Source organism: Melopsittacus undulatus, chromosome 2, assembly GCF_012275295.1.
Source record: "Melopsittacus undulatus isolate bMelUnd1 chromosome 2, bMelUnd1.mat.Z, whole genome shotgun sequence".
Classification (NCBI taxonomy): domain Eukaryota; kingdom Metazoa; phylum Chordata; class Aves; order Psittaciformes; family Psittaculidae; genus Melopsittacus; species Melopsittacus undulatus.
This window is the reverse complement of record NC_047528.1, coordinates 7,665,922-7,689,513: the sequence shown is the minus strand read 5'-3', so window position 1 is coordinate 7,689,513 and position 23,592 is coordinate 7,665,922. Positions and strand designations below refer to the sequence as shown.

At 41.6% G+C, this 23,592-nt stretch overlaps 1 protein-coding gene across 1 annotated transcript in view; it reads right to left on the bottom strand.

The window, feature by feature from the left end:
• Positions 1-7,427: 7,427 nt before the first annotated feature.
• TMEM135 (transmembrane protein 135) overlaps positions 7,428-23,592 on the bottom strand; it is a 164,399-nt gene continuing 148,234 nt past the window's right edge. Inside the window, 7 exon segments of the mRNA XM_005149693.3 lie at positions 7,428-9,750; positions 11,338-11,405; positions 12,918-13,016; positions 14,611-14,687; positions 15,273-15,336; positions 17,173-17,340; positions 22,081-22,150. Of these exon segments, the coding sequence (XP_005149750.2) occupies positions 9,618-9,750; positions 11,338-11,405; positions 12,918-13,016; positions 14,611-14,687; positions 15,273-15,336; positions 17,173-17,340; positions 22,081-22,150 (679 nt within the window). The 3' untranslated portion in view covers positions 7,428-9,617.

Below are 23,592 nucleotides of genomic sequence, written 5' to 3'. Positions count from 1 at the left end.
TACGACTCTCGTCCCACTCTCAGAGACAGAAATATCTGTTCCTACCTGCAGTTATCAGCTGCACAAAGGGGAATAAAGCCTGGAAAAGTCTAACCATAAACAAAGCGGGATATTTATTACAACTGGCAAAATCTCATGGCCATTGAATGACTGGATCTGGGCAGGGAGCTGGGCCAGATGACCTCCCATGGTCCTTTCCAAACTACATTACTCTGTGATTCCCTGGCAACAGAATCTCCTTCTGTTGTACAACTGCATAATGAAAGATCATCTTTAATCAAAACCAACTCTCATTGTCCGATCCAAACCCCACATGCTTACGGTTAAAATGAAGCGTCCTTCTGAATGAACTGTGCCAGACAGGATGTGATGGACACTGAGTGAAAGAGGAAACAAAAGAAAGACATTGAACAGCTTTGCCCAATGTCATAGAAGAGGCTGAAAGCAGAAAGGGAAATAAAACACCATGCACAAGGCAGAATAAAGCAGGAAGTGGGAGTTTTGAGTCACTAAATCAAGGCAGATTAAGGAACCTGACTGCTGAGGAGGGAAGGTTTCCAGAAGGAACCTTCTGCATGCAACAATTATTCCTTAATGCTGCCTTCCAGACATGTGCCCTAAATCCCCTCAAATTCCCCATCTCCCCTGGAACAAGAGCTCTGTCATCATGACTAATGGGGGCTCAAGACTTGGCCATGTGCTGCGGAAACTGACTGGGATAAGCCACCCAACTGCTCACCAAGCTGTAAGGGGAGAAAGGGACTCAGACTTTGCTTGTTTAAAGACTTCTGTTCAGGAACTTGTCTTAGAATCATAGAACCATAGAATGGTTTGGGTTGGAAAGGACCTTAAGATCATCCAGTTCCAATCCCCTGCCATGGGCAGGGACACCTCACACTACACCATGGCACCCAAGGCTTCATCCAGCCTGGCCTTGAACACTGCCAGGGATGGAGCATTCACAACCTCCCTGGGCAACCCATTCCAGTGCTTCACCACCCTAACAGTAAAGAATTTCTTCCTTATTTCCAATCTAAACCTCTGCTCTTTAAGTTTGAACCCATTACCCCTTGTCCTACCACTACAGTCCCTAATGAATAGTCCCTCCCCAGCATCCCTGTAGGCCCCCTTCAGGCACTGGAAGGCTGCTATGAGGTCTCCACGCAGCCTTCTCTTCTCCAGGCTGAACAGCCCCAACTTTCTCAGCCTATCTCCATATGGGAGGTTCTCCTAAGGAAGAGATCAGGACGCCTGTAATGGGCTAATTGGGACAAGTGGGCTCAGCTGCTCCTGGAGCCCATGTGCTCCCAGCCTGGGCTGCTGTAACCTGGCACTTGGGGTCAACTCAGAATAGATGCTGCTGACAGCAACTGGCACGGAGTCTCCCAGCTCGCATTCCCACGGGAACCAGGAAATCATATCCTTCCAATTACTGCCACACCATATTGGCTCTTAATCTGTTCATTCAGTGATTAAGTTCCTCCGCAGGGTTTGATTTGTCTCAGCTGAACATTTGTCCAAGTTGATTGGCACCTATGTAAACACGATTCACTTCTCCTGTTTCTCCTCTTCCTGTCACCAGCAAGCTTGCTCGCTTCTGGCCTGCCTGGTCTTGCCCTGCACAGAGAGCAATGGATTACTCTATTGTTATTTCATTTCTGTCAGCTATTTCCACTTCTCTCTGCTTTTCCTTCCTCCTTTATGGTATTGTAGAGGATCTTACAAGCACTTCCAACCATGTATATTGGGTGAGGGTGTTTCACTGGTTTGCTGCTTGCCTTGAGACCACCTCAGGGAGCTTGATCTCCAGGGTGTGAGGAATTGGATCTGGCTGCGTTGTTCCATCCATTTTCTAGAAGGTCATCCTTGGGTTTTGTAGGATTCCATAAAGGATCCTTCCAGAGGTTCAGGGAGGGAGATCTTGCATTTTGCATGTTGTTTCATTCCCTAACAGAAGCTCACAAGAGACATTAGAAATGGCAAATATCTACAAGCAACTTGTACTCAGAGCCCTTCCTCTGATCTCAAGTCCCTGCCTGCAATGATGTGGCACAGTTCTAACTGCCTCTTGGTTTACTTAGCACAAAACGTACTCTCTTCCATGTGGAGCTTAACATGAGCCCATCCAGCCCATCATCAGATTGTATATATACCAGGAGGGGCTGTTTCCTTTATATGGTAGTGACTTGTTTTCCTCCTTCATTTCTTGAGCTTGAAGTCAAAAAAAGCCATTTTTGTTTAATGAAAAGCAGTAAAAGGATGCAGATGGGAGCAGAGAGGGCTGCTTGGAAGTAAAGATGCCACCAGACCCCCATCCGGCCATTGCAGTACATCCTCTCAGGAGGCTGAAGATACCCTCTGGAGAATGAAAAACACTCCTTCTGTGCTGCAGGAGGCACCTCTGCCACGTTACCACCTCTAGGAAGATCTCTGCCCAAGGAGGGAGGTCAGAGATGCATCTCCTGCCCCAGGACACCCGTGCCTGGTGCTGCCTGGGACTCACTGTTCCCTGCAGCATGGTTTGCACGGTTTCCTACAGCAAAACAAACAGAAGCCTGTGAACTTCCCAGGAATCAGCAGAGACTTCCAGAGCAGACCGAGGGGAAACAGGAACATCCATCTTCTCTCCGCACACATCCGGTTTCCTCCCTGGCTTTGTCTACATCGTGAGTTATGGTGGTTGAAGCCATAAAACACACATCACCCTGCCTAATCCTGGTCCTTGACAAAGCAGCACTGCACCCCCCTAGAATGATTGCTCACAAGGGGAACGTGTTTGTGTCCATTGCTGGTGCAGGCAATTGGTTTTCAGCCATGCTAATGAATCCAAGAGCTCTTCATCCAGCTTCTCCCTCATTGCCAGGCGCTCCCCTGTCTGGGCAGAGTCCCTCACAAGCAATATCTCTGCATATCTCCTCAGGCCAATAGGAAGCTCCATGACTCACTTTCCTCCCTTGCAATAGCAGTGTCTGGGAATCAGAAGCTTCCTGTGCAAACAAAGGGACAAAGCCTTGCCTTGACAAGGCATCAGGAATTGAGCTGCTAAATCACAACAAAATCTCTGCAGATCCCTGCCTTGGTGCTGAGTCCCTGTCACTGCTTTCAGCTCTGCAGTGAGCACAGAAGCAGCCCCACAGCAGTACTGGGGGTGCAGGAAGTACTGTCCTTACCCATACAACAATGCTGTATCCATACCCATAAGCTGAAGTGTGCTGGGGATGCTGCCGGGCCAGGAATGAATAGGCTTTAAGTGTTAAGTCATTGGCAAGCTCCTTCGTTTTGTTGGCCAGGACCAACCAGTGCACAGGCAGCAGGTCCTGGGGACATGGGCAGGGGTTTGCATGGGACAGACCTTGTTCCCTCAGCACAGATTTTGGGGTGCTTCAGGGACCAGGCCTTGGCAAAGGACCCACACAACCCCGTGGGCAAGTGGAGGCAGGAGGCTGCTTAGTGCTATCCCTGCAGGAGAAGTGGCAGCACAGAAGGTGCTCAGGGATCTTCACATCTGAAAAACAGCACAAAGAGCAAGTTTTGAGGCTGATGCTCTGAAAATGGAGAATGAGAGTCACAAGGCATGTATGTAGGAGTGGCCTCAGCTCCCATCCATGATAGGAGATAGGGACTGGAGCAAAGGGAGATCCTACGATGGCATAAAGTGCTTAAATGGTCAAGTCTTGGACAGAGCTTTGGGTGACATGGTCTAGTGTGAGGTGTCCCTGCCCACGGCAGGGGGTTGGAACTGGATGATCTTAAGGTCCTTTCCAACCCAAAACTATTCAATGATTCTATGATCCTATAATGTGGGACAAGCTTTCCTAGGCTGCCAGGAAGATTACTCTGCATTGCTACACACACTGTTTTATTTGGACTCATCTCAGTGAGAAGATTCTCCTCCCACCCCAACTTATTAGAGCAAAATAATTTAGAAGTAGTTCATGGGATAAGAAATTCATCCCATGCTGAGTGGTGTTATGATTGCTGGAGCAAGCAGCAATTCCTGCCCAGCATCCCTGTCTGTGCACAGATCAAAGCCAGAGTGATGGTCAAACACATCCTTGGCTGAGGAAGGCAGCCCCACTGCTGCTGTTCTCAGCTGCGCTTGACCCATTGGGTCATCTTTGGGTTGACGTTGCCTGGAGCAGGGATGCAGATAGTCATCAGTGGCTGTAGGTTACTGTGGGTTTGAACCATGGGGGTGAAGGGGGACAGGGAGGTGAGCAAGCCTTTAGCATAGAGCTTCCCAGAGGAGCACTGCAAAGGCTGTTTTTCAGGCTCCTATTGAGTAGTAGAATCACAGAATGGTTTGGGTTGGAAAGGACCTTAAGATCATCCAGTTCCAAACCCCCTGCCATGGCAGGGACACCTCACACTAAACCATATCACCCAAGGCTCTGTCCAACCTGGCCTTGAACACCACCAGGGATGGAGCATTCACAACCTCCCTGGGCAACCCATTCCAGTGCCTCACCAACCTCACAGTAAAGAATTTCTTCCTTGTATCCAATCTAAACCTCCCGTTTCAGTTTGAACCTGTCCGGAGCTACAGAACAGTGAACATGAAGCCCAAGGTTGTGCTCACAAAGCAAGTGATCACCAGAGACTCCCCAGAGCCACACTTCCAGCAGGCCAACATGTGAAGAGCACTATCAAAGGGATATCAATGGTGATGTGAGTTTGTGCTTGCAGGCCATGGGTTTCCTGCCCTGATTTCAGTGGGCAGATGAAGACGGTGCCAGCCAGAAAAAACATGAATAATTGTTGATGACTTTTGCTCCTTTTAAGGCTGCAGACAGAAAGCAGTCATCGGGTCACATGCCAGCTTTTCACTTCCCTGACAGCCCCTGCACTAGCAACACTGCTTTGCTTTTGGGACCAACAGTGAGGACAGAGCTTAGCTGCTCTGAAGGCTGTGTCTGAGGGACAGAGGCACCTGACCACAGAATGGTTCAGGTCAGAAGGGACCTTAAACTCATCCAGTTCCAATGGCCTGCACGGGCAGGGACACCTTCCACTACATTACAGACCAGGTTGCTCAAGGCCCCTTCTCCATCACCCCTGGTGTGCTGGCTGTGGAGTCAAGGCCATGTGTTTTCAGAGATGTAGGCAAGACCAAGCGGAGCTCACCTCTGTGCAGGCAGCACAGCCAACAAGGCTATGGGCATCACACAGAAAATGTCATGGGTGAACCAGGGGGTCAGTTTCTGCCCTGGTTACAAACTGCTTATGATACCGTCTGTATCCAATCATTTTGGTGCAAGACAGTTTGAGACATCAATGATTTGAGACAATCAGACCAGTGGTTGGTCTCTTCTCCCAAGTAACAAGAGATGGAACAAGAAGAAATGGCCTCAAGCTGCACCAGGGAGTTTAGACTGGGTATTAGGAACAATTTCTTCACTGATAGCATGGCTCAGGCATTGGAACAGGCTGCCCAGGGCAGGGCTGGGGTCACCATCCCTGGAAGTGTTCACACACCATGTAGATAAATCCCTCATTGCCATGGGTCAGTGGTGGCCTTGGCAGTGCTGGGCAACGGTTGGACTTGATGATCTTAAAGGTCTTTTCCAGCCCAGCTGATTCTGTGATTCTATTAAACTAGGATGGAAATATAACCACAAGTGACCTGGGTTGGAAATACCTGATTACCTGTTTATTTACTATTCACAGCAGTAGACAATGAGCAAAACACCTCTGGGCTGTTCAGAACTCTGTTGAAGTCTGTATCAAAAACGGTGCAAGCAGCAGCAGTTTAATGTGTGTTCACCCTAGCCCCATCTGCCCCTTCTTGCAAGCTGTTACTGCCTGCAATGGGAAAGCAGGACTCCACTCTTTAAACTAACAGGAAAACACAGAAAAAAGCCTTTGCTTTGTCCTTGACCCTGTGTGATCGGGTCTTCTGTCACCTTCAAGCAGCCTTGAGAGCAGTCCCTTCAGCTCCTGCTCCAACAGCCATGGCAGTTCTTTATGTCTCCACTGTAGCAGCCGAGGGGAAAAAGCATCGACTGGATTCCTCCAGTGTGAGATTAATCATCCTCCTGGATTTCCAACCAGCCTCTTCCAGCCTGGCTAAAGCCTTGGCATTAATAGTCGGAATTCCTCTGACCACTGTCTTAATTAGCAAGTGGAAAACTTGTGGGGCTGTGCCAGGAAAAAGAAGTCCTGAAGATCAAAGCAGGCTCTAATTCATGTTTCTGTTTCCTCGTTCAAAGGAGCCTGTTGGTAAAACGAGCATCGTGTTTGAAGGGGATGGAAGGATGCAATCCATCACCTGCAAAAGGTGAGTGCTGTGTCCCGAGTGAAGCAATCCCATTTCAGCAGGGATAACGGCAAGGGAGAGTGAGACGTGACTTTGCCAGTATATCCACAATGGCAATTTTAGACTCCTTACTAAATATATCCTTTCCTCAGATTTCCTGTAAAAGTACCTACAGGATAAACAGAACATTCAGGATCTTCTACTAAACTGTAAGCACATGAAACTAAAATTTTAAGTGGCTCAATAGAAAGTATCAAATTATTCCACTGTATCCTCAAAGGAGTGAGAGAAAACATGTCTGTTTTGCAAATGAAATGGACTTGTGAAAGTGAGACCCCCAAACAGTCACTTGCAAGTACTTCCAGTGCTGGATACATCCAGGTGCAGAGCAAGGGTTGAAGTGAAGGAAATGACAGTCTCCTTGGTGACGGGTTTACTGCTTATAAGCATGAATCTGGAAATGGAAGTCTCCAGACCAGCATTCAGAATCATAGAACTGTTTGGCTTGGAAAGGAACTGAAGCTCACCCAGTTCCAACCCATGCCATGGTCAGGGACACCTTCCACTACAGCAGGTTCCTCCAAGCCCCATCCAACCTGACCTCAAACACTTCCAGGGATGGGGCAGCCACAGCTTCCCTGGGCACCCTGTGCCAGTGCCTCACCACCATGAGAGTGAAGAATTTCTTTCCTATAGGCAACCTAAATGGAACTTCTCCAGGTTGACCCACCATTTCCCATGTGCCCTCTGAATTCCTCTTTACAAAATCACCTACTTGAATTAAATTTGATGTTTTTGAACAGATATCCATCATATGATCAAACCCCCTGAGAGCTGTGCCACATCCAGTGCGAAGAATCACTGCTATTTCAGTCATGGGCAGAGCTGGAGCCATGCAGCCTTCCACTGTCTTCATTATCAGCTTGGGGCTCCTCTGCTCAACAAAGAAACACAACATAACCCCCACCCACAGTGCATGATTACCTGTGGAAGCATGGAGGTGAAGTTGTCCCTTTTGGCACTACCTCTTCACTTACACTGCGTTAGGACTGTATTCTGTAATGCATCCATACCATTTGAATGCTCAGCCACCTTCCTGGCATTCCTTTACAATCAATATGACTTCACTTATGACACCAGATGGCTTCTTAACAACAGCATCGACAAAAAGTCACTTTTTCAAGCAGCAACTGTTTATTATTGGGAAAAACATTAGGACTTTATTTTTTTTCCTCTTACATATACTTGATCTGAATAAAAATAATTTATAACTTTTTTATTTCTTTTTATATTACACAAAAATAACTTGCTACAAGGACTGTGGATTTTGGAAGCAGGAAAACAGAGACAGAACAGTTGTTTAGCTGCTGAGATGTAGTACTTGGATTTTTCTTACTTCAAATAGAGAAACAATCACAAGTGTCATTCCAGTGAAGAAAATGAATCCATCTATAAAATATCTTTACGTTTGGGAATGGTACATAGTTACACTACAAAGTATTCATAATATAGTGTGTGAGTTCTAATGTATTACCTAAAATATATAACTCCTCAAGACTTTACAAGGTCAAATATTTCAGACCATATTCCAGTGGAAAAACATTACAAACCTATTACGATCCTTTAAAAGTTCTTGTTGAATTAACTCTTTATTTCCTTTTGAGGAATTTTAAAATAAGATTTCAAGCAATAAAATACTGCATACAAACTAGCTTGCAAAACTTTATTCACACTAACTTGGACAACTGCTGTTTGAAAGGATGAAGCACCTTTAGTACCAGCAATAAGCATCCCTGTTGCAGTAGCTGATGAAGAAGCAGGTTTTGTGCACAGACTGGTATGATTTTCATGACATTCCTACAAAGCTGACAAAATTACTGTATACTCAGTAATAAGAAAACTAGTGGGAATTAAAATATGCTTAGAGCTGTATTACAAGACAGAGATTCTATTCATTAATCCAATTCATATCATCTGACAAAGACTCCCAATAAAATACTGATTTCTTGTTCTTTTTTCTTCTTAAAACTCATGCAACCTACTGCAATTTCCATTCCCTGGCTTACCTGGTTTCTCTTCAGTTGAATGTGAATATAATTCATCTTTTCACTAAGCTCTAGGTAACTAACATCATTCAGCATCACCTGAATGGATTCTAATATAGAAAGAGCCCCCAAAAGCAAAAATAAGCAGCAATTAGCACATCTAGGTCTTGCTTTAGAACACAAGCTCTTATCTGCAGGAATACTCAGGGTAAAATTGAGATGGAATTTGTGTAGGTAGTTATTAGCACTGAGTACCCCATTACACTGAATGTAACTGTCCCAGTCGTGGCTGTCTGATGGCTCGATGGAAAACCACTTTTCACCAAGTACAAGATAAAAACCCTATTAAAACGACCATCAAAACCATTCTCTGAGTCTCACCTCAGGGGGTCAGCTCTCTTTAAAAGAAACACTTGAAATGCTGGCTGGCGCTGCAGCTTGACAAACAACCCCATGCACCATCGAAAGCGACAGTGTCAAGCCCTTTAAAAACAAACATTTCATTTTGGTGTATTTTGGGGGAGTTTTGTTTTGTTCTCGGCTTTTTTTAGGTCTGGAACAGCCGGCTGTTCCCAGCACCATCGCGGAGCCCGGAACGTTTCATCCCTTCCTCCACGGCTTCTGTCCTTTTCCACTTGGCAGATCCTAACCACCACACCCCCTGCTCCTTGCCATGCAGCAGCCGCTGGTACCGCCTTCCCACTTGCCTTCTCTGTTATCCGCATCGCCAGTGGGATTCACAGCCCTGGCATGTGGTTTCTGTATTAACATGTATTTTCTTTTCCAGAGGAATCCCTTATTTTGCAGCTATAGCTGTGTAAAGATACTGCTGTTTTAAACAACCAGTGGGCAGTGACACAATTTAGAACTCCAAGGAGGCATTTCTACCTGACTGCAATAGCTGTAAGATCAGGTAAAATTCTGGACCTAAACTATGCCACTTGTCTTCCTTTCTAAATTAAGAATTACTTTTAGTTTTACTACCATGAACTACAGATTTTTCTGGAAGTTGTTATGGATAATTTATATTTTACTTCTCTAAAATATATTACTCATTTGTTTCATTCATTCAGGAATCTAGCAGACTGCCAACCAACTACAGTCATCCAAAAATAGTTTCTGCTTATGGAAGGGGCTTAATCATTAAGCCACACTTTCCTGCAAAGCTTCAGTACTTTTGATTGGTAAAAAGCATTTCTCATTGAAATAATACTGAAGTGGAGCCCAAGCCCTCCTCCATATATACGACTGTTAAGTTAATTAACTTCTCAGGACAAAAAGCTGATCACATTCAATGACAAGATATACTGTCGTGTTCAAGACAACTCCAGCGGTAGCTCTGGTGGTACAACAGTGTATCTTGGGTCAAGCTTAGGTGTGAAATCCTTGAAGTACTTAGATGCTTCAGTACCAAATACATCTAAAGCTTTCCTGTTCATGAGAGCAAACCTGGAAAAGAAGAGACATGAAGGCAGGAATGGATTATTCATTTAATTATGAAAAAGAGTAGAATTATTGTTAAAATTATTTAATTTCATGGAACACCACCCAAATCTTTATAAACAGACCTGCACTGTTTAGAGGTTACAAGTTTTCCTTTTGGGCAATAAAGATTAAAAAGAAACCACATCTGACATATCTGTTTAGTAGTGCTTTGTGTAGATGCACTTTATAGAGCACACTTGTGACAAAGGGAAGAGTCCTGTCCTACTTTTAACTCCGCAAAGAAAAGTCAAACAAAACACTACTGTTCCTTCTTGTGCCAGCAGAGCAAACTCTGGCTGTGCTTGCCCATGTCTGGTTAACAGCTTTAGGGGTATTACAACCTATTTCCATTTAATTTCATATTCAAAACTGTAAAGACCTACGGAATGTCAAAAGAAATCACTTCTATGGAGTGTCAAAATTACTATTACAGAAATTTGCTTCAGATAAAAGAAATAAGCAGAAAAGAATTTATTTTCCCCTCATCTGTTTCAATTAAAGCAATCTTAGGATTAGGACAAGAGGGAAAAATGCAGCCAAAATTGGACATCTGCACTGATGTCACCCCTGTACCATGTCTGTTCGGCCTCAGAGGTTGCCTGCAGGCTGCCTCCAAGCATCCCAAAAAGTGCCTACGATGTCTAGCCGTGTATTCAGTCACCTCCTGTCCAGCTAAGAGTGTGCTGTGCCATGGCGTGTGTAGGTTCAACAAGTTCCAGGGACTGGGCTCTGATTTCACATCCGTTTTTATAGTCTGGAGAGCTCATTATCATGACAGACGTTACCTTGTATAATCCCATTCCTAAACCCTATCTACACTGAGATTTCGATGTCTTGTTCCTGATGTTTGCACTGATGCCTTACACACCAGAGTAATAGTATACACTTCATTAAACTGTATTTTTAGAAATCAGTTCTAGCAAAACCTATTTTAAAGAGTCAGCATTTTAGATCCCTGCAGCAAATAAGAGAAAAAATATCCAGTAAGATATTACAGTGTAAATTTATGGTTATAATAAGTGGAAATTTTTCATTAGTTTTCCAAGGAAAAAAGATTCCTTTCTGAATTTATATAAATGGCCTATAAAAAAACCCTAATGAATCTTCAAAGTATTCTTAGCAAATACTCTGACATTTCTACTAATGCTTTTAAACATTACTACTAATACCATGTTGGCAGTCACTGCACATACTAAGTGATTTCTTTAGTCTGTATAGTTGTTTACTGAATTCTTCATTTTCCACTGAAATCTGAAAGCATTCCACCCTCCAAGTGAACTAAAAGATAAATAAGGCTTCAAGTAAAACCCTTGTCTGCTAAACAGTCTTAACTAGATTTAAGTCTTTGCTCCTGTCATTAGACTAAACCCAGCAACATCACTTCAGCAGCGAAGGACTTCCAGTGGATTGGAAACCAGCTGAAAAGCAAATACCCAGGAAATTAGCCCATATGTACTACTACAGCTCTGCTGTTGACAGCGAATGACATGGAAAGCTAAGTGTGATCAATGATGTGCTTGGACAAGCCATAACATACCCCTGACTACATACCTGCCCCTTGTTAGTCGTAGAAGAAACTTCCAGTATGAAGGTCTCAGGTTCTGAACTTCCATGACAGCCTGCAAGGAGAGAACTGAGTCAGAGCCTGCTGAGCGCCAGGGAAAAGCTTCAGCTGCTACAAAACATTGCCAAACCCAGTGAAAGGATAGTTATGGATATGTGTTACATGAAATATAAATATGTATTTAATTTTTAAAACATCATCTCCTAATTCATGCTCTGAAAGCAGCTGTGATCACCTGCCAATGGCCAGAATTACCACCAGACAAGCAGCTTACAGCTGAATGCAACACTCTCTATGCCCCCCACCAGCATACCAATATTCCCACAAGACTGCAATTCAAGAGGGGTGGCAGATAACTTAGATCTCATTGCAGAGAAAGCAGCAATAATCCTTATTATTCATACATATACAATTTTGCACTCGTGGATGCCAAATTTATCTAGTATTTTATGCTACTCTGCATTTTGTGATATTCCATTTCTTTATATTTCATGTTACATATCTTAAATAATGTTATATAACCCAAATCCTTGTCTGCTATTTCATTACTTTTCCAGGTCACTTACGAATATAGTGAGTAACAAATGTCTCAGCACAGATCCCATTGCTAATTTCCCCTTCCTTCCTTCCTCCCTCCTAAACCTAGCAATTTACTTCTATTCTTGGAGTCTTTTTTCCAATCAGTTATTAAGTAATGAAAAATCCTTTCCTCTTTTCTCATACAAACATTATTTCTGTTAGCCTGATATGATAGTCCTTGCCAGTGGTTATTTTGGAGATCTCAACGCTGCAGATCTTTAGGCACATCCCAAGCATTAAAATATCAGTTCTCTTGGATACTTAAATGAGAGATATTCCCTTTGGGAGCAATGAGGAGGAGTCGCACTACACTGTTAAGCACAAATGACTGTTTTAGGGTCATTTTATACTATCTTTATTGAGGGGTACAAAAATACATATAGCTATGGAGGTCCAGAAAACATGCAGTGGGATGTTTCAGCAGCAGGTCTACAAATGGAGATATAGTAGAACAGAAGAGTAATTTGGGTACCCCTGAAAAGGAGCTTTCCAGCTGATGCAGCTGGTAAGTGAACTGAAGCTGAAGGCATGTAACTGAAAACAATGATAACTACAGCTTGTTTGAACATAAACTTCAGATTTTCTTACTAACTTTGGCAGATTTTTTTCAATTAGGCAACTTCAAGTTAGCTTAAAGTAAAAACTTCCAGTTGATTAAAAACTTTTATGGGTGTTAAAAGGGTTATATTTATTAAAATATTACAATATACTATCTGTCTCCTTGACAAATTGTCCCTTCATATCCTTATGAAAGTCCATGCATTGACATTCATCCTCTAGGTCAATGCATTTGAAGATCCTTTCCACAGATTTCAGTGCTTTGCATAATGTGTTCAGCTACAAGCATATTAGAAATTTGAGTCCTAGAAATGATCTTCCCACAATGACACTCAAAAGCAGGAGCTGATTCCCAGCATCTTGCTGGAATCACTGTAACCCTGTGCTCCTCATTTCATTCAGCATTTGACATAAAGAACATCATACTTACTGCCTGAAAGCATATCGACGTGGAAATGGCATAGATGATGCTATCTGCATGAGGAAAATAGGGAACCTTCCCTGCTTCAATGCCTTTGAAGTATATAGTCTATAAAAATAAACAAAAAAATGCTGAATGAAGCAAAATAAAGTAGCTTTTTAGCTCTTATTTATTTTTACCTTTTCAAAAAACCATGTCAACATTACTAACCTACTCTCCTATGTTTTTGTATATGCCCAGAAAGGTGACATTGATGGAGATGGCTTACAGAAGTTACCCAATATCAATAAAGTGAGAGGCTATTAATGCACAGAACAGGACCTAGCAACAGCTCTGGGTGTTGAAAAGGCTAGTACAGACCTCAGAGATAAAAAGGGAAAGTTTGCTGTGTGGAATTCTTCATTTTAAACAAGCAAAAGAACAATGCAATAACTATCCCAACAAAGTGAATATTCACTGTTCTTAAACAGCTTGAAATCACATACTTTACTTTCTGAGAAAACATGTAAAGTTTATTTTCCTGAGCACAGCTTGACCTTCCAAAGCAGCACACGCCTCTTCGGTCAGTTACCCTTGGCTTGAATAAGATGATAAGGGAAAGAAAGAACACACAGCACTTTTCTTATTTCACTGCAGCCACAACGTCTCAAACTCCAGAGAAAACTATCAGCAATATAAGATAATATTGGGGTTTTTTTTACAATTGGCGTTCTAAAAATCAATATGGATAACTCAGATTTGCTTTTACATAACAACATGTGAACTACCTTCAGAGCTTGGCCTAGGATTACAAGAAGCAAGAATAAACAGAGGATGTCTTCCCTTTTTATGTTTAATTTTATGCTTCACAAGAATAAAGGTTCCTTCTTTTTGTATTCTTTGAAATGAGTTCTACTCTGGTAGTGGAGGTGGATAAATAACACTAGGACACGAGGCCCTTGAGGTCTGCTTTGTGATTCGGGGAGGATGCATAACAGGAGAAAGTTCCCAACTTATTCCTGTGGTGCTGTTGGGAAAATAACCGTGGCTAAATCCTGATTTTGTGGAAAAAGCAGAGTAAGACATCAGAAACTGGTTAGCAAAGTTTCATCAGCGAATCCAATCTCTACAAACTCTATTCTTCCCTGGGCTTCTCATTTTAACAAGTTCATAGGCATAATTCAAGCCTGAAAAACAGTAATTAGAACGAAGTTCATTGCAAAGCTGGGAATTCAATCAGTTGAAGTATACTGACAAACAGCTCCAGCTATAGACTAAGACCTAAGCTATTTTGAGTTATCTCAGACTGTTGAATGCCAAAATTAGGGAACAAAGGCAGGAAGTGAAGCTGTAGCTTTTGGCAATAAATCTGCAATTAAGGACGAGGTCTGATTTATGTTTCTGGCAGAATTCTTGGAACTTCCAGATTTAAAAAGTCTGCAAAAGCTACAAAGCAAAGGGCTGTCAGGAGAGTAAAACAATTCATGGAGAACATACACAGAGACCTGCGGATAAAGGACTTTTAAAATGAGTCACAGAAAATAAAGTAAGAAAGAAATGAGACCACAGAAAGGCCCTGCCTCTTGACACACATGTACTCAAACACACCACTGCCACACAGCTTTGTATTGTACTGGAATCGTCCAGCAAAGCCTGTGCAGGTCTTCTTCTGCCTTGAAAAGACAGATGAAATAAAGAGCTCTGCTACAAGGTAGTATCTTACCTCTACTAATTTGGATGCCAGATACATAGAGATAGTAGTACTTTTGTAAAACATCATGGAAATTCCTGCTAGACACCCTGTAACAATTAGAAAACAAAAGGATTGTTAAGACTGCGATTTACGTTGCAGTATGTCAGCTCAGGAGACACTGCACAGGATTGTAATCTGTTGCTACAATGAAGTTCAGTGATGTCCCTGTGCCGCCCATCAAAATATGGATTTTGTCATTAAAAAGAGAAGTTTTGGAACCCTGAAACAAATCTGTAGTTCAGGGCTTAAATTTCCTCTCTCATCCCACAAAGAGAGACCCTTGAGGTTCCAGTATGTAATAGCAAGGAAGGGCCTGCACCACACACAGATCTCATGGCAAAAGGTCCTTCTTTGGATCCTGTGGAGCCCATCCTTTCAAACTGGTCTTCTGTCACTTATGGAGGAGTCATTTGAAACTCACATCTCTACAGTTGGAAAATAAAAGGACAAGTTTACATTTGTATAAAATCCTTGAAGCTGACCATAAACCCCACAGCATTTGACTGAATTTGCCTTACAATCTTGATGTACAGAGTCCTATTTTCATCATAGGAGTCAGAAAAGGGAATGAGAGAACAGACAAGAGGTAAAGTGCCAACAGAGGCAATATACACTTCTTTTCATGGACTCACCCGCTATAAGTGCATGAAGCTCATCATCTAGGTTTCGTACCCAACGCAGGAAGCAACTAGTACCCTGCAGGTGAAACAGACAGCAGGATTAGTCCTAGTTATTTCTCTTTCATAAGGCACAGAGACACTCCTCTATAGTCTAGTAATATAACCCAGTATGAATTGTGTCATGTGAGAATAGCCATAATCCACAGTATCCGAAACCTATTTACCACTACCATTTCTTTCAAAATCAGACAGCAGATCAATCCAATTTGAATACCAATTTAATCCCAATGCTTATCTTGAATTCACATCAATCTATATTTGCTGTAGTTGTCTGGACTTTCCCACGATAAAGTCTGTTTTCAACTATACACCAAACATCTCAAGGTTTTTCCGTACATCTAATATATTCTGGAACTAGGAAAACATACTAAACTAAAAAGTTAGACCTGCATATGGTTAAAAGACACCATGATATTCATAATAACCTGTTTGTTGACACAGACAACAATACACAGTTGTTCAGGGCAGAACAGATGTAACTGTGGCTGAGGCTGTATTAAAACGTATTTCATTTGGATGACTGCAGGTCACCAAACTATCTGGATTGTTCCACATCTGCCTTATCCTCTGCATTGGTTTTGTTCAACTGTTTTGGAAAGCCAGACTGTGTCTCCAAATTTTACCCCTGGTAAATTTCTGTTAAAGGTTCAAGATCAGCTTAGAAAAGCTCAGTCCAGTGCTGATGGCACCAACAGAACATTATATAGTTCAGTATGACAGTCCAGTGATGTATACTTTGAAATAGTATGTAATACTATAGTAATGATGTCTACTTTGAGACACTTTGATACTTCATGTCAGCCTTTTAATCCATCTAATGTGTGTTCTTCACAGAATCAAAGAATGATTTATGTTGGAAGGGACCTCTAGAGATCATCTGCTCCAGCCTGAAGCAGATCTAATTAGAGCAGGTATCTCTGTCCAGTTGAGTTCTAAGCACCTCCAAGTATAGAGACTACACAGCCTCACTGGGCAACCTGTTCCAATATTTGGCCGCCCTCACATGAAAATGTATTTTCTTGTATTTCTTCACAATCTCCTGTTATTTCAGCTCCTATACTCTCCTTTACTTACTATAAGCAAACGTCAGAGCACATCACCCTTGTAAAATGAGTATCTATAGAACCAAATTACACTTTGCAACTGAAGCTTTTAAAAGACGTCAAAATTATCTCAGCTTCCACAGTAATACAGAATTATCTTAACTTTACAGAGCCAGTAAAGTGGCAGTTGAAAACCAGCATGTGTGATTAAGACTATAAAAGTGCAAAAGCCACTTCGGCACCTGCACTATTTAATATATTCTCCCCCCGGGTGTGTGCTTTGTCACATTCTCTTCTGGCATAAATAAACATCATCTAATTAATCCCAACAATGCTGTGTGAATGCCCATCAGTTTGCAATCTGTCATTTTATAATGGTGTAGAAGAGTACATTTCCAAGTGGTAAGCGCAGTCTCCTCAGCTGCATGTGATATATGTTCTGCAATCTCCTGCTAATTAGAATCAAGTTAGAATTCCAGATATTTGAGCCCAAAACAATCTGCAAATGGTTTCTCCTGTGGCAACACTGCTGCTACTGCTCAATTCACTTTCTCTGAAGTACACCCTAACTCCTGATCTTGATACCATGCTGCACAATACATCTGGTTTGCTCAGAAATGATAGCAAGAGCACACAGAACAGAAGACTAGTTTTCTATTTATGATTTGATTACTGCAATACTATAGAATTTGTTGCTGTAGAGCAAACACTACCAGTAATATTTAGTGGCTACACTTAGCTCTTTGTGACATTCTGAAAAGCAAAATAAACCCCACGGCATTTGTCATTTCTGTATGTTTTAAGCTTACTTTGTATATACTGACAAAAGATCCCAGAAAAGCTCCAAGCTGGAAGTTTTCCTTGTTGTAGAAGAGTGAAAGTAGCCGGGATGGCTTTGTAAACAGATGCCGGAAGGTGGATGGAATCCGAAGGCAACACTGGATCAGGTAACCGATGCTAAACATCCTAATGAAGCCCTAGAGAAAAGAAGGAAAGATTTTGTGGTAAGAAACCATAAATTCAGGAAAAGGAAAAGCAGAAAACATCTACAGAAGTACTTATTTTTGACTTCAAGCAGTTTAAAAACCCAACTCTGCAGTCACAGTGTAAATGCAGGCCCCATCTTCAAACTCAAGATTAGGGTTTTTTTTTTCCCCAATTCCCCTGTAAAATAGCAAAGGTAACAAAATCACAGTCAGTTGACTCTCCTTTAACTTCTGTGAATATCTGAAAGGCCTCAAAGGAAAAACTCTTATTTCTCTTCTGCCTCTAAAATTCTGTCCTTTGAAACAATCCTGATGACTTCATTTCCAGATTACTGACCAGCTTTTTAACCGCAACGGGTACACAGAGGAAAGTAATGCGGTGGAAAAAAAGAGCACTTCTACACTCAGATGTCTGCAGAAAGCACCAAAGGAGGGAAAAGTCCACAAAAATAACTTTCAGAAAGTGTGAGAATTAGAAAGTGACCCTGGTGGCTTGGCATGTGCTCATGGACTTTCCCTCAACCACACTGGAGGCTGGGTGATGCCTGTAGCAAGAGAAAGGGTGAAACTGGAAAGGAGATTACGTTGCAGAGCTACTGAGAAAGAATAATGTGGTTCCAATGAATTTTTCTTACTGCTGCACCTTGGATACAGAGCTGTGTTTTCTTATACTGTGTCACAAAACCACACTGACTTTTCCTTTCCAAATTCCTCTCTCCAGTTTCTTACAACTTCCTCCAAAGCTTCCTATCGTTATTGTTACCCCGTGGCTGAACTTCTCAAATCATTCTGAATTAAATCTGCTCTTTGGAGGATGTTTTATGTGAAAACTATGTACATTCTCCATTAGCAAGTAAAGCAGGCACCCCCAAGCTCATGATTTTCTGAAGATACTCAAGGACACTGAAACAATTCCAGATACAGCTGGCAAACGGTTTGATCGAGCAACCTTTCAAACTCAGAAACTCAAACGTATTTTTGCCTCCTACAGAACTTTATAATGCATCATGGAGTACATAAAATTCTACTGTGGTCAAACATCCAGTAATAACATCTTCCTGAAGCAGTTACACTCACTGCTAGTCAAGAAATGGTTTATGAGAATCAAATGGAACAAAATATATTGTGTCATCCAATAACCCAGTAGCTATGAATAAAGAAGTTCCACTTCCTAGAAGAGCGAACTGAAGGACTGAGGTTTAGTTTTGACATGCACCAAACAGCAAGAAAAGGGCACAACATCTTTCTACATAAGCTCATTACATCAACAGGTGAATCCGTATCACACAGGTGTTTGTTTCAGAGCCACAGAAAGTATTACATCTTATAATTAACACCAAATATTGTAACTTTTATATTCCATAAAAGATTTCAAGTAATAACAGAGGTAGAACAGAGAAGAGTATACACAGGACACTTATAAACATAAGTGAGGAAGAAAACTCTGCTAAGAGCTCTTTCACCACGAAGACTTCTGAGTTGGGACTCAGCTCAGCCAGAAGCAGCAGCCTGGTGAAACCACATCTGCAAAACTCATTAAACAAACCTTCTGTTCTTTGAGCAAGTTAATAGTACAGTCAAGATATTGGCAATAACTTGAATTCAGAAAAGCACATGTGTGCACATGAACAGAGCTCAGTACATACCAAACCTGAGTCAACCTGCTGTAATGTGGTAGGTATTAGTTATGATACTTAAAATGTGTTCAGGCTGTACAGTAGCTCATGTTCCTTCAAGAGACAGAACACAGAGACTACAATAACCAGAAAATAATCTCATTTACTTTTTATCATCTTGGTCATTAGGTAAGCTCTGAGGGTTATATGGTGTCATCTATGGCATCAGCAGAACAAATGGACAACTGGGCTACTGCTGTTGGTTAATGTCTCCTTATTGTAATCAAGTGGAATCCAAAGAGGGAAAAACATCTTCTGACTGCTTCTGGTGGCTCTTTTTAGACATTTTACAAACCTAAAGCACTTTAGCTATTTAAAATGTGAAAGGAAGTCTATAAAATCAGGTGGTAACATCACTACATGCTACTTAAGGTGCATTTAAATGTGAAGCAGGAAAAAAAGGGCAAGAAATGGCAATTAAAGCTCAGATGTGATAATGATGAGATGCTCAAGGGTACAGAAAAATATAGCATGGAGGGGAAGTTTCGGCAGTGAGCAGCTCATCAGATCATTATTAGATTGGAAAGTTCCCGTACAGATATGGAATTACAAAAACATGTTCGAGTCATGTCATCTGACAGTTACTACTGATCGACTCCAGGAATGGCCATAGAGAGAACTGAAAAATGCTTCCAGGATTTTGGATCTTTAACTAGAATCCAAATACATCAAAAGAATTTTTTTTTCTCTTATAGTTTAAAAACAAGTCCCCAGAACGTCAGGAAATTCAAAGATCTGGCTGCCACTTCAGTGACATTTCCCTGATTATGTTATTGTGGTCAAGAATAATTTATACTCAAATGCTATGCAAGACTGGGACAAGAATGAAGTATAGTTTAAAAGCACAGCTGGTTTATCTAAAGAGAGAACAGCCTTATAAAAGTGTCTTTTTTTAGACTTAGTTCAGCTCTATCATCTTTTGGGTTTTCTTTTCCCATTATCCCCTTCCAAGGATATGAGAAACGTTGTAAAAATGATGCTGAATAAACAACTAAAGAAGACAGGGACTCCTGAATATCCCCCTTTTTTTCCTCCTCTTCATCACTGACACATCTCCCCGCTCAGTTAAGACAGGACACAGAGAGTAGTGTGGGGCTGGTCTACTGTAATTTGAAGAACTCAGAACCTGAAATCAGATTTGTGTCTCTCAACTAGAGTAATTTAACAAGACTAGTTCCTATTTCTCAGTCACACTTCTGTTTTATACCCATTTCAAATTCATTATATTCCATACTGGTCAGATCACCTCTCTCTTTACTCATCTGCACAACTATTCTTCCAGCAGATCATGCGACAGTTTTCCCATGGAGAAGGGGCATCATTAGGGTTCCATTAGCAAGCTGAACAAAAATTCTTACTTGTTTATTCTAACTGCACTTGTAAAACAATACAGTGTGACAGGAGATTTGAGAGTTACAGAGATTTGACTGCTGAGCATGCAGCACAATGCATAAAGATTTTGTGTGAGTTTAATAAGGATCTCAGAAAGCAAGCCTGGACTAACAGTAGTTAAGAGCTAATTACTGTAAAATATGCCTAAGTAATGAAAGACAGCACTTTACGTAAAAGTGCAATAGACTGAAGTTATAGCAAGGTACCCATGGGAAAAGATGCATGCTAGGAGATACTATCAGCAGAGATCTGGAAATGCAGCATGCCAACCCATGAAATCACTTGTTTTGAATATAATATTCGCTGCAGTCCTTGCACACTGATTGTGAAGGCCAGACACTGATGATCTATGGGAAAAACACAGAGTACTCTGAAAACGAAGGCACAGGGAATGTTTGCTCCCCACAGGATGCTGACCAAACACGAGCATTCAGGGAATGAGAGACAAAGCAGGCCAGGATGCACTGAACAGCAAACTTACTGGGCAAGCACAAAGCAAAGGGAATGTCTGTGTCTCCAGAGATGTCAGGCCTTGAATAGAAGAGCTCAGGAATGAAACATTCAGTGGATTAAGATGGTGGTGAGAGGTTGTAAAACTATAACCTTAATCTGGGCTCTGTTAAATATGTCACAGCTACAACAGGAAAGTGACATAACTACCCCAAACTAGTAATGAATACTCAGCTGCATATTCTCATTGTAATTCAGCAGAACACTTAAGCACCATCTCAAATCCTACCAGCTCCAGCACAGCTTATATCCATGTTACACAGTGGCATGCTAATATACTGCAGTGTAAAAAGAGTGTTAATACAACACAAAATGATGTTTTTAATAAACATATATCAATGAATGCTGTGCTAAGTCTCTTCTGATGGTAAATTTAAGCATAGTGCTTCTGAGATAACATTAATTGTATGGAGAATTTTTATTTAAAGAAGTTATTTTTGAAAGTAATTGATATCAAAAGCATCTCAAGATCCCCAAATCCATTTTTGCTGCTCCATATATAAAAATGGGTGAATGTTCAAGTGATGGAGAACTTCTGGAGTCTTACCAACTCCTAAAAGAGGCATTAGCAGTTGGTACCACCTGTGCCAACGCAATGTCGGCCAAACTAAATCTCTATCCAGTATTCATGCTGCTGTATTCATCCAGTATTCATGTAACCATCCAGAAACATACACTGATCACATTAATGATGGAGGGTGAATTATGCCACTGAACATGAACAGTTCGTCCAGAGAGCAGCAACTGTGACCAATCTCTCATTACCCATAGCCCTTAAAATAACATAATGGAGGAGTGGGCATGGGGCTGGGCAGCAGCGTGCCAGAGCAGCCACATTCCCAGTGACTGATTTCGGGTGGAGGCACAAGTGGTCTCAGCTCTCAAGTGCATCACATAGTTAAACAAGTTCCTTGCTTGCTAGCCCATGTTTTCCCACACATTTGTATGTTATTCATTCACTACAGCTAACCTGAGAGACCAGGAACTTTAAACCCCACCACCACCCCGTCCTAAATTGAGAAAACCTGTTTCAGGCTTGTCACATTTCAACAGAAGGAGAATGAGTAACAGGCTCCTTTCTCACTATATGTATACGCTTTTTCCAACTAAAGACTTTGCCAGGGTCTGTCAATATAACTTTTTCTGCACTTACTTTAATACAATATGAGATGCAATTATCTCCGTAGTGTTTACAGCATCTGTGCCTTGGGCCATGTTTGCACCTGCAAAGAGCACAATGAAACACATATTAACCTGTACCTGTTTTCAGCATCATCAACAAGAGACTTCATAATTTTTTCTTACCTAAAATACATAAAGTTCTATTTTCCCCACCACTCATTCTCTCCATTACCCACCGAAGGGCACTGTGAAACTTTTATGATGCTATAAAAGGATAATAAAAAGAACAATACTTGAGTTGTACAACAAGAAGTGTCTGCAAACTTACTTGGAGCCAACCTCTTGCCAGGCTAACACATTAAATTGCTGAATTAAAGAACAAATTTCTGCTGTGGTGAACATGGAGAAGTGACGTGACCCTTCCCAGTCCTGTCTCTGCTCTGTGGTTCTGGAAGGACACTTGATATCTGCAACCTTACATCTTTCATACCATTGTAAGGTTCACTGGAGGGCAATGCAGAACATACAAATGCAGAGAAGCCCTGTGAGACTTCTTTGAATTACAAGCCTTCCACTTCTACGCTATTGCTCCTACTATATAGATTTTTATGTATCCCTGACTTCAAGCTGAGAATTTGACCTTGAGCATTTAAAGAGCCTGGCTTGGGATGGTGGGATGCATGGATTGTACAGTTGTTAGCCCTGCATTATGCAGAATTACAAGAAGTAATGTCATACCAGGTCTGAACATTATATTTTCCTATAGCCAAGTATTTAAGTTTTAATGCAAAATAAATGACACAATTTATATACTGTGTCAAATATGTTGGAAGTTCTGAGTCGTGTACTATAAAGTGTAATGGCCATAAATCATCTGTGGGGTCAGTTTATGCAGCAAAAAATTGTAATGAGAATGTGATCAGGTTACAGGCATTTAGACTCAATTATACTGAAAAGAACCATATGGAAGAGAAACCTGGCAGAGCAGTAGGACTGAAATCCAAAAGTTTTCTCCATGTCTGAGTTGGGAATTGAAAAACCTTAAAGCAAAAATGCTCTTGTTCACCCACAGATCCTTGTATTAATGAACAGTGGAGGAGCTATGAAATATCTATAGCAAACTGAGTAAGAGGTATTTAAGACAAAATGGGTATAAGTAACTCAGCTAAAAGGATCTGCATAAGGCTGGAGCTGCCTTCTCCTTGGAGGTCTTTTGTTATCTGAAACAGTTATGCCTGAAAAGCCACTGCTGACTTTGAGAACACAATGCACTTGAAGAGCTGTTCCTCTCTGCATGGAATCAGGTAAAGATGTGGTCATAAAATTGCTCATGGAGAGGTCAATGGCAATGAATATTGATAGCTGTGGTATGAACAGATCCCATTTTTTTTCCACCTTCCCTGTAAATAAATGTCACTTTGTGGTACCCAACGTACCTGAAGCTGACAAATCAAGCCCAGCAGAAGTACATCGCCTGAACTGAAAATCTATCTGATGTAATTTCTTCAAGCTCATACTAAGGGCAATAACCTGTATCCTGTAG